This window comes from Poromitra crassiceps (assembly GCF_964638095.1).
Source record: "Poromitra crassiceps genome assembly, chromosome: 9".
NCBI lineage: Eukaryota > Metazoa > Chordata > Actinopteri > Beryciformes > Melamphaidae > Poromitra > Poromitra crassiceps.
This window is the reverse complement of record NC_139630.1, coordinates 34,515,675-34,527,246: the sequence shown is the minus strand read 5'-3', so window position 1 is coordinate 34,527,246 and position 11,572 is coordinate 34,515,675. Positions and strand designations below refer to the sequence as shown.

General features: G+C 46.2%; 1 protein-coding gene across 1 annotated transcript; it reads right to left on the bottom strand.

Annotated features, from left to right (window-relative positions):
• Positions 1-352: 352 nt before the first annotated feature.
• angel2 (angel homolog 2) lies at positions 353-8,573 on the bottom strand. The gene is made up of 9 exons (XM_083642955.1): positions 8,478-8,573; positions 5,871-6,922; positions 4,904-5,124; positions 4,539-4,608; positions 3,615-4,045; positions 3,333-3,459; positions 1,971-2,043; positions 1,186-1,316; positions 353-1,021 (listed from the first exon to the last, which is right to left on the bottom strand). The coding sequence occupies exons 1-9, from the start codon at positions 8,525-8,527 to the stop codon at positions 813-815; spliced, it is 2,364 nt and encodes a 787-aa protein (XP_083499081.1). The 5' UTR covers positions 8,528-8,573; the 3' UTR covers positions 353-812.
• Positions 8,574-11,572: the final 2,999 nt, after the last annotated feature.

Genomic DNA, 11,572 nt, shown 5'->3' with positions numbered 1-11,572 from the left:
AGTGTCAAAGGTCACAACCGCAATTTCAAAAATAAAAGCTGGCTGCAACTTTTTTATCCCAGAAAAAAAACTGCTTTCTAACAAAGTATTAATGTGCCATGTAGACAATGCCTGGCCTTTAATTTATGCTAGAAGTCAGCGAAAACTAAATTATTTCAACATATTGAAACCTCCAAGCTGAAAAATAAAGCAAAAAAACCATGCCAAAAACTGCAGTTCCTGGAATGGCCACTTGAGGCAGGCTCCAAAAGCATGTCAATCCCCATAGGCCCCCCATGTTAAAATGCCCACCTTTACAGCAGGAAAAAGAAGAAGAGAAAAAAAAAAACATATTTACAGCCTGGTACAAAAAAGAAAGAAAGAAAAGGTTTTGGTCTCTATACTGTAGCTAATTTCCCGGGGGTGAATTTGTATATAACTCACCCATTTAAATTTGATTAAGGCTTAAAGTTATGCATAATGTAGGGTGTGGCCGCTTTGAGTCACAGGTGGCTAGCAACTACGTGGCTAGCAGCTAGGTGGCTAGCAGCTTGCTCTCTGCTAGGCATCAGCTCTTCCACAGATCCACACTCTCATCTTCTGGCTCAAAAAAAACGAAGATGGCGACCGTCAAAATGCCAAACTCTTCAAAAGACTGCAAAACGGGAGTCCACAAACCAAAGAGTGATGTCACAGGTCCGTATTTTTATACAGTCTCTGATCACAACGGCAACATTCAGAAGGAAAAAACTAGAGTACGATTTTTGATTCTATCATCACACTGCGGCAGTTTTGTTAGCAGCCGCGACACCTTGGGCACCTGTGCTGCCTTCCTAGCGCTGTCCGTCCATCACACCGCGAGAACGCCGTGAGCGGCGGAGGCGGAAGCGAGCGAGGAGAGGCAGGTGGTCGGACGAGTGATGCTGATTGGGCAGACCTTTGACCTCCTCCAGCTCAGACTGGCCGACCAATGACAGCCTGCCCAGCAGCTGGAGGCCCTGCCCGCCAGGAAGTGATGATGAGGAGGAGGCGGCGTTGGAGTCTTTCAGGAAGGGAGAGAAAGATGGGCAAGGAGAAAAGGATGGTAGAGAGAGAGACAAAAAATAGAGAGAAGAAAGTGAAGGAATGAAGGAGAGGTCATCAAAATTCAAGTTCAGATCCGTATGTGTGTTGTGAGAGAGAAAGAGAGAGAGAGAGAGAGACTACCGGGTGTGTAGAGGATGTAGTCCACCGTCATGGCAGTGCGGGAGTGATAGGTGGTGATCTCTGGGCTCCCATCATGCATCAGGAGGTGCTGGTACGATGACTGCAGCTTCACACTGTGCTCGATCCTCGCACTGCGCACACACACACACACACACACACACACACACACGTGTGTTTGGGTAGTATTTATTTTTCAGAAAAGCTGAATGGAAATGGCAAAATTCTCTAAAATATCGCAAAAATATTGCCGTAAAATAAATTTAAATGCAATAAATAGCGATGGAAACAGATCTGTCGAATAAGTAACAACGGAGGCTTGTTTCAAGCTCATTGCACCACAATGGAAAAGTGGCTTTGGACACTGAGATGTTGTGTCTGTTCCACCTTACCATGTGCTGGTCATACGTGTTGTTTCTAACATGCATACGCATGGGAGGGTCTCCAAGCTCCAAATTTCCAAATGCATTTCTTGGTTTTATGGCCGGTATTAGCCAACACTAAAGAACCACAGCTTTCCTACTACTACACTTAACCCACGGATGTGTTTTTTAACACAGCTAATTCACATTTTATTTTTCACATTTCAAAACAGCTTAGAGTCCACTCTCTCTCTCAAACAAAATATTGCATTGGAGACGGTGACGGTGTTGTTTCTGCAGTCAGCTCTCCTGAATATATCAGGCTACAAAGTCAGACCTTTACAGTTTCCGTTTGAGAGAGAGAGTAAGAGACAGAGAGAGAGACACAGAGAGAGAGAGAGAGAGAGAGAGACAGAGATATGTTACCTGTTAAAAGCAGCAAGCAACGCCTTGGCAACAAGATCTCCTACTGTTAGATTAGAGATGGCTCCTTCCACTCCTGACCAGCAGACAGACAGACAGACAGACAGACAGACAACTTACTGATTAACAGGCTAGACATTCAGTTGACCAACTAAAACAACCTAAACAAATTAGACATAAACTAAAACTAAAATAGAAACTAACAAAGCTAGATTGAGCCACACCGAAACTAGGCTTAAAGGATAAGGCTGGTGTTTTTAAAGTCGAGCTGAACGCAAAAATGACTTTGCACCTACAGTATTTAATAATGTATGCCAAAGAAATCACAAAAATCTAATTTCTTCAGTTTTTCACACTTTTTCACATCAAAAGTTCATTTTTCAAGATTTCATTCATAACAGTAATCTACAGTTTGCTGACGTCCCTTAGTACTATCAAATTTCAACCCCATTTCAACCAATCATATCACGACATGTCAGCTGTCAATCAAATCCTAATTTCAGGATAATTTTCTCTTCCAAATGAAGGAGAAAATGGCGCCTAGTGCCTGTCATCTGACAGAATTTCTAGCCCATAAACTAACTACTAACTTGGCCAATTGTATGGAACATACTAAATAAATCAAACGGTAATGTCTGAGAATGCAAAGAAATGTAACTGGCTCGTTAAAACTCGCAGGAATATTGTATTTACCGCAATAGCGATAATGGCGCGCGCCTGAGAGCCTGGTTGTCAGGAGTCGCCCCTCGGAGATTCCAGGCGGGCGGGCAGCACCCATGCATCGGATTCTCCGCTCGCTCCGCACGAAGCAAGTGGCTGCCTGGTACTCGGCGGATCCCACTCGCGTAGCACGACAACACGCTGAATCCCACTCGATTTGGGGGTGGAACACGCCAGGATTGGCCAATGCCAAAGCCAGTCCCCAGAATTGTCAAATCAAATCATCGACATGCTACTATGACCCGCCTCTCAACCTGTCATCTCAGACAAGTTATGTTTTCAGTCTGAAACGGACTCCGACCCACGCACCACTACGGGTTCAGTTCGACTTTAAAGACATTTCTTACCGTTAACAAATCCTATGAAAACAACAAAATCAACAATGCGTTTGCTCTACTCTCGTTACTTTCTGACTTCCCATGTACCGTTTTAGCCGTCAACCCAGAAGTCATTTAAAAATCACTAACTGTTACCACGAAAAGTCAACTGTTATAGTTATTACCAAATTAAAATGGGAACAAATTCATCATTACGCCGTGGACTATTTTCGGTGCTACGGAACTACTTTCCAAAGTGTTTACAGTGGGCTTATGAAGTTGTTTGAGGAAAAGGTCTAAACTAAACTAGACCATGTGTGCACTCTACCTGTAGGACTGCTGGATGTGTCCGTGTCGTTGTCATACTGACAGTGCTGGTTGATCCCCAGACTACTGGACCAGATCGGAGCCGTGAGGAGACGCTGTCCTCTGGTACTGTTCTCCTGACCTGAAACCTACACACACACACACACACACACACACACACACACACACACACACACACACAGTGAGTAGGCAAGTACAGGCACAAACGCACAAAAAAACTATGTAGTAGGTTAATGAACTCTGTGTGTGTGTGTGTGTGTGTGTGTGTCTGTGTGTGTCTCACCATGCCGATCGTTAGCCCCTGGTACTGCAGGCAGCCTGTGGTCAGGAAGGTGTACAGCGGGCTCCAGGGGGTGGAGTTAAAATCCCCGCACACCACCACCGGATTGGCCGACCCGTCCGGGAGGCGGGACAGCCGCCTTATCTCGGCCAATAGGATGGCCAGCTGGGCCAGCTTGATGTCGCCGCGGCGGGGGTTGTAGAGGAGGTGGGTGTTGGCGACGCAGACGCAGGCGGAGGGATCCAATTGGCTGGTGCGGTCGTTGGGCCGCAGCAGCAGGACCAATCCCACGTTGTCGCGGTCAAGGAGGGCGTCGCCCGGCCGGAAAAACTCCACGGGATTGGAGGAGACGAGCGAGAGGCGGGACGTTTTGAAGACGACAGCACAGCCATCTGGTTTATCCCCCGTTCGCTTCTTGTACTCACACTGGTAGCCTGGCACACACACACACACACACACACACACACAATAAGAGCACAATTATAATTGATCGCAGAGGTTTGAGACAAGTTAATACATTTTACATATTAGACATATCTTTTCATAGACATGTCATATTCACCATGAAATGATTCCCAGGTTGAAAAAAAAACCTAAAAAACTAAAATAGCAAAAGCAGCTTCAAAGAGACAGTGGCGCCTCCTGCTGTCAGTATCATAGAACTACAACAGATGAAGACACAAAAGGGAAAGAGGGTGAGACAGAGTAGTACAGGAGCGACAGAGAGCATTCCCAAGTGTCTCTCTCTCTCACTCTCTGCCCACACACACACACACACACACACACACACACACACACACACACACACACACACACACACACACACACACACACACACACACACACACACACACACACACACACACACACACACACACACACACACACACACACACACACACACACACACACACACACACACGTTACCTAGTGCCTGTAGAGCAGGTTTCATCTGAGTTTCATAGTGGTCTTCCTGCACTTCCTGAAGACACAGGATCTACACACAGAGAGCTTCAGTTGAGGTTTAAAGTGTCTTGCGTAAGGTCCTTGACTTCACTGCTGTTAGATATCAGTTTACAATATTCATAATCATAACAATCACACATTTTTTTCTATGGCTCAGTAAATTCTGCTGCTATTGATACCACAGCTGCTATTTTGTGCATCCTGTTCACATTTGTTGCTGTATCCTATTACTTGCTGCTGCTGCACTGGCCCAAAATCTCCACGCTGATCATTAAAGTTTAATCTAATGTAATCAACTGTAATTTAATCTAGTCTAATCCACTCACGTCGGCGTTGTAATGCTGGATCTCGGCCAGCAGGTTGGGCAGCCGGTGCTTCCACGGCAGCACGGCGGGGTGGCAGTGGCGGTACAGGTAGACGTTGTCTTGCAGCAGGTCCTGGGACAGGAGGTTGTAGGACAGCACGGAGAAGTCAAACATGGCGTTGCCCCCTGGTGGCTGGAAGCCGGGACTGCAGGTGGGAGAGACCTCCCAGTGTCTCTGGAGTCCTGAGGGCAAGGAGGAGGAGGAGAGCAACATGGAGGATGGAGAGTTGAACTCAGGGATGAAAATGTGACTCATTATAAACTGATAATAAGCATTTTGAAGCAACATCAAAGAAGCACATTGGAAAGCAATGCATCAGCTTTCAAGATCAATGTAATATGTCTTGTGTCTTCAATATGGTTTGAAAAACTAAACTAAACCCAAGCTGTCTTAGACAAGACTTTAAATACAGTATGTAATAATATATGGCCTCGGTAGTCGTAGTACAACCAAAATAAGTTAATAACCAGGTACATATTTGCTGTCAGGTAAGCTTTAGTACTCAAACAGGTATCAAATTTACCAGGTATTACAGGTAACAAACCACCGTTTGCTGGTTCCTTTCCGTTGTAAACATTCATTTAAATACAGTATAAGTGAAAGTAGGGCTGTGTGATATGTGAAAGATTTGTATTTGCTCTTTATCGTTAATTTAGACAAAACTGTGTCAACTGACAGAATGGTGTATCATAATAACTTGATATCATTATTTCTTCTTCCCAATGTAAATGTAATAAATTATAATATTGAGTCGTTGCCCAGCTCAAGTGTCTGCTGAATATTGGAGTCAATCAGCCACGGTGAGTGGTGGGCAAAAAAGTCAGTTTCCTGTTGTGTTAATCAGAAGCTAAATTTGAGCTAGCTACTTTGTCACAAACTAATATCTTTAGCAAATACTTTGAGCCTTCACTGTAAGGAGTCAACTCACGCCTGGCTGGAGGGACACAGTTCTGCGGAGCTGGCTGCCCCCTGGCTCCGGCTGCCAGCCAGGGGTTTGTGAGGGGTGGGGGGTCAGAGGGGAGTGGGGGGTTTGTGAGGGGTGGGGGGTCAGAGGGGAGTGGGGGTTTTTGCGGGGGTGGGCTTGGGGGGAGTGGGGGGTTTTGCGGGGGTGGGTTTGGGGGGAGTGGTGGGTTTGGGGGCTGAGGAGGAGGCTCTGTCCCTCCCCCTCCCGCTGTACTTCTGTTCCGTGGTTCTCCCCCTGTGCCTCCTCCATTCCTCCCATTGCCTCCCTGCTCCTTCCCCCTGTCTTTGAACCAGGGGTTGGGCTTGGCGTTGTGTGAGGAAAGGGAATCCTGTCTGGAGGGTTTGGGACCAGAGCTCTGAGTCCTGGTGTGACTCCCCCCTGCAGGCTGGGAGTCTTTCCGCCCTCCGTGCTCGTGGCTCCTCCCTCTGTCTGGGGGTCCATCTTTCAGCTGCGTGTGACGGCTTCTGTCTACATCTCTATTCCCCAGTCTGCTCCTTTCTCCACCTTTATCTCTGCTGTTTGCCCCGCCTCCGCCTTTCTCTCCATCTTTACTTTTCCCTCTGTCTCGACTCCCGTCTTTGCACCAGTGGTTGGATCGGGGGCCGTCGGCCGTGCCGGGATCCAGGCGATGGTGCTCCCTCCTGGGGCCTCCCTGCTTCACCTTCCCCCCTGCTCCTTCTCTCTCCTCAACGCTCTGCTTCTCCTCTGCACTTTTCCTCCGTTTGTGCGGAGGACCTGCTCCGTCTCTGTCCGGCCGCTCCATGGGGCCGGCGGACACGTGGAAAGGACGCCAACTACCGGCGAAGTGACCGAGGGGGGCGTTCTGACCGAGGCAACGGGCCGTGGGGGGAGGCCAGGGGGGGAATCCCTGCACCGGCCACCATGGGGGAGGAGCCGGGGGGACCAGAGGGCGGTAGGAGGAGGAGATGCTTCTGCTCCTGAAGCCAGCCCGCAGGAGAGCAGGATGGCCGCGGGGGAGGAAGGAGGAGCTCAGCGGGCGAAGGAACATGTAGCGGCTGCAGGGAGAGAGAGAGAGAGAGAGAGAGAGAGAGAGAGGAGAGTGGATACAGAGAAGAGAGATACATATGTGAACCAGAGGGAGGAGAGGAGGTGGGAGAGTGGATACAGAGAAGAGAGATACATATGTGAACCAGAGGGAGGAGAGGAGGTGGGAGAGTGGGTAAACATAGCAAATACAGAGTAGACACGAGGAGGGGTTGATAGGGAAGAGGAGACAGAAGAGATAAGAGATAAACCTCTGAAACATAACGGGCGAGATGTCAGAAGAGAGATTCTTTTTGTAATCTTACTATGCTTGTTGCCATCTAACTCCAGGAGCAGCAATAATATCATCTTTGGGCCCTACTTGAACCAAAATGTCTGTCCAGACATGTTCCTTTCTTAGTCATTTTGGTCAACGCCATGTACTTTTTACCTTCTGTGCAATCTGAGCACCCAGAGTCTATCAATCTGCGACAGACGGACGATATTTCAGGGTTTCCGCTGCAGAGTGGATGTCCGCGTCAAGACGTCCGCTTCCGTGCACCGTGGTTATTGTTTACAGTCCAAGTGACGTGAGAATGGAGTTGGAGCTGATCGATTGTAGGTGTTTTAGGTCCAGATGACATTTTGGCTAAAAATAATAATAATAATAATAATAATAATAATAATAATAATAAATAGCTGCATATGAGACGTCGTTGGACTGTAAACAATGACGGAAGGGGCAGGACGTCCGCTCTACAGCGGAAACCCCCGAAATATATGTCCCAGAGTCATATAGACCCTTTTATGTTTGTAAACAGCGATTGCGTATTTTGTGAGCGGAGCCGAACTGGTTGCAGAAAGTGACAGCAAACGGTTCAGCTGTCATAGAAATATCGAAGGTCTGGATGCCTTCTCCACATATTTTAAAGCTTTGCCAGCGACATCTTACACAAATAAGCTAACTCTTTCAATCGCCTTCTGTGTGAATAATGTAAACGTAACGACAATATTGCCATGTTTTACAGAATCTAAAGTGTTTTTCCCCCTTTTACAAAGACAACAGGGAAGGCTGTGTAAGGACAGCAAATATAATAATATGGCATTGGTAATTATCCAAGTTAGCTTTTAACTTGCTGTAACGTTATCTCTGTTTTAGTCTGTTAGTGTTTCCAATGTATCTGTCCCATATGGTCTAGCGGTTAGGATTCCTGGTTTTCACCCAGGCGGCCCGGGTTCGACTCCCGGTATGGGAACGTGCTTTTACGCTTCTACTCAATTTCCCCTCGGCAATCAATAACGTGATTCTGATTCTGATTGTGTAACGTCAATTCAAGGATTTCTGCTCACTTTTTCTACGTCTCTTATTGGACAATTTAAGGCGCATTTAAATACAAAAATAAACATGAAAAGTAAAGAACAGCAAACAGTTCGCACGACAGTTACCGTTACGTCTGTTATATCAAAATGTTCAGAGAAAATACTAGATTTCAAGGTTTCTGGAAGCGTGTTTGTAGCTTTAAAGACTACAAGAGAAGATTCAATAAACATATTTGATCATACAGACAATTGACTAACATCACTTACTTCCCGCCCGCAGTGGAAGAGACATAATTTATGTTTCGGCTGGGATACATGCAAATGAAATTGTGTCCGTAAACATAATTGACGTTTTAAATCAAATAAGTTGGCAACTACTCGCAATCAAAACATGCAGATGTGATCCAGACAGTCCCCAAAATAAGACGTAACACGATCCTGTGACGCATAAACTAAGCGCCGGGAGCTAAACATATGCTGCCTTCAAGTGCTCCTCGTAAACTCGTTCTTTCGAGAAATTCTGTCATAAAAATAGTGAGCTTTGCACGAAATGACACAATAAACCATCATGTAGTTCAAGTAGTTTTTGTTGGCTGATGTATTATTTTATAAAATACGAGAGCTGATTTCTGCTGCAGCGGCAGAATGAGGAGGATACAAATTAAGTTATTTTTCTCAAGACTTGGGAAGTTGCAATCACCAAGTTGCAGTTATATTTTAAAACATACAAATGCAAACATGATCCTGATCCAAAAGCCTTGTCTCTTTGTATTTTCTCTTATGTTATTATGTACCACTTTGATGTGTCATAAATGTGCGTTCAAGTTGTAATGGAAATATTTCCGACAGCACTCAAAGGCAACAACTGATTTCACGCTGGAACTTGTAGTTCTATCGCTCCGTAGAGCGATAGAACGTAGCGATAGAGATGTGGAAAGGAACTACAACCATTTCGGTGTAGCGGACATAACGGTCTGGCTGGAAACATGGCTTACGGCTACATTTAATTTTATCGAGAGCATCGCACTGTAAAATGCCACGATTATTTTTTTGACTGAAATCATTATTCGCTCTGGCAAAAACCACACAGGTGTGACAACGATTTCTCGCTGTGCTTTTCAGAATAACTCACTCGAATATGAAGGTTTGCTAAGTGAAAGGTCATTGCTCTCTTACCTTGCGAGCCTCTCTTTGGAGACAGCAGGTTGCGTAAGATGTTAGCGTCCAGTATGCAGCATTTTCACTTATTCCACCGCGTTAAAGTAACGATCCAAACTGTTGTTAGATGATTCATATGAGCCATGGATGGTATCGGCGTCGGCTACTAACAGGCAGGCTACTGACAGTTTAATGGGGACAGTGGTCTCTGGGAAGAGAAAGGGAAACCAAACCTCTCTGTCTGTCTGTCCTGTCTGTGTGTCTCGCTCTCTCGCTCCATCCACAGCGCCCCCCCCACCCATTCAACAGTTGTGTCACTTAGTCATTGTGCTTTATTGGCATGAAAGACAGCACAGAAAATGGTGTTTACTGTGTTGTAGTCTATGTGACTGTTAAGAGCTCATTTGGATGTAAAACTACTTCCTTCTGCATTTTTTTTATCTACCAAAAACAGTTATTCCCATCTTTGTAGGCTGACATCCTATTTCTGGCCTAAATAACTAATTCATGTCATCGTGAGTGGAAATCGATTAAACACAGATGAAGAGAGGGTGTTTTAAAGTGGAGAAAGCATAAACCTGTCTGGAAATGTAATTGTTTTTTGTCTGTATTTGTTTTGTTTTGTGTGTGTGTGTGTGTGTGTGTGTGTGTGTGGATCACCTGCTTCATTTGACCACTAACTACATCCCTGACTTTCCCATTGACTTACGCTAAAGAATATCGTTTTCAGAAGCAGTTTTTCATGTTATTGTTTATACTGCCCAACATAGTCGCCTATTAACAGGCTTAAGACCTTATATCAGCACAGTCAACTTTACAAGGCCTCAAAAGATGTTGGAAATATCGTAGTAAATAGTAATAGTAGCAGTAGTACTAGTAACAGTTTGGTGCAGTCAAAACAACCAGGTGTTAAATGCTCAAAAGACTTTGGAGATGATTGTGGATTACAGGAGGAACATAGCCCCACCTTCCCCCTTCACCCTGGGTGACTCTGACTCTCCAGTTAACACCATGGAGTCCTTCTGCTTCCTGGGATCCATCATCAGCCATGACCTAAAATGGGAGCTGAACATCAGAGCTCTCATCAAGAAGGCACAGCAGAGGATGTAGTACTTGGTGCGGCAGCCGAAGAAATTCAAAGTGCCAAGGGTTGGGCAACGATGGTGCACCTCTACACATCCATTGTTGAGTCCATCCTTACCTCCTGCAGTACCGTCTGGTACGCTGTTGCCACTCTCAAGGACAACAACAGACTGCAGCGCATCATCCACTGTGCTGAGAAGGTGATCGGATGCAACCTGCCATGCCTTCAGGACCTGCACACAGCAAGGACACTGAAGCGGTCTCATAAAATCGTGGCCGATCCCTCCCACCCCGGCCACAAACTCTTCGAGACACTCCCCCACGGCAAGAGACTGAGGTCTGTCAGATGAGAACCTCTCACCACAAGAATAGCTTCTTCCCAACTGCCATCCCAATTGTATGCAAACATCACAGCCATTTCAATCAAACAGAATCAGCCATTATAAAACCTTTATTCACGAGTCCTCAAACAGAATATCAAAATCTGTCATAGAGTTGTGTTCATCCATAACCGCTGTTTAATGACACTTAAAGGTGCACTCAGTGATGTCAGATACATAGAAAAGCAAGAGTTTTGTTCCAAAATGACAAGTCCATCATTTGACATTTGACAGCCATTCTTGCAAAAATGATAGACAGCACAAAGTTCAAACTGATTAAAACGTGTTGTGGGTCAGTAGTGGGTAGCCTCCCCTCCCTACCGTGAGAAGAGTCTGGCGCCGCAGGTCTCCATAGTGGGATTGCGATGGGCAGCACTTAGTGGCAGTGCCCTTGGAAAATAGTTTCCAACAATCCAATTTGCCATTTCAGCATGTAGCAGCGAGCTAGCGTGTAGGTTTCTGCCGTTAGCTTGCTAGCTAGTTAGCGTTGTTGTTTTCACTGAGGCGGCAGGGCACTATTTACAGCGACACACAGGGAGGAGGGAGCGGAAGCTGCTCTGATTGACATGGTCGGAGCCAATGACAGAGCTTGTAATAAGCCGGGAGCGGACATCCGGCAGCAACTGAAACAGTCGGTCCAATGGGGAGCAGCTGTAGAGCAGGGGAGGGCTTATCCCAGTTGCCTGTTTCTGCGGCGCCAGACTCCTCTCACGGTAGGGAGGGGAGGCTGGCCAGCGAGAC

Excerpts from the sequence above, each read along its gene's own strand:
- angel2 (XM_083642955.1), bottom strand. The coding sequence starts at position 8,527 with ATGTATCCCAGCCGAAACATAAATTATGTCTCTTCCACTGCGGGCGGG. Across the intron at positions 3,460-3,614 it reads AGGGGCTAACGATCGGCATG|GTTTCAGGTCAGGAGAACAG; the intron begins GTGAGACACACA and ends GTGTGTGTGTAG. Across the intron at positions 1,317-1,970 it reads TTGCTTGCTGCTTTTAACAG|TGCGAGGATCGAGCACAGTG; the intron begins GTAACATATCTC and ends GTGTGTGCGCAG.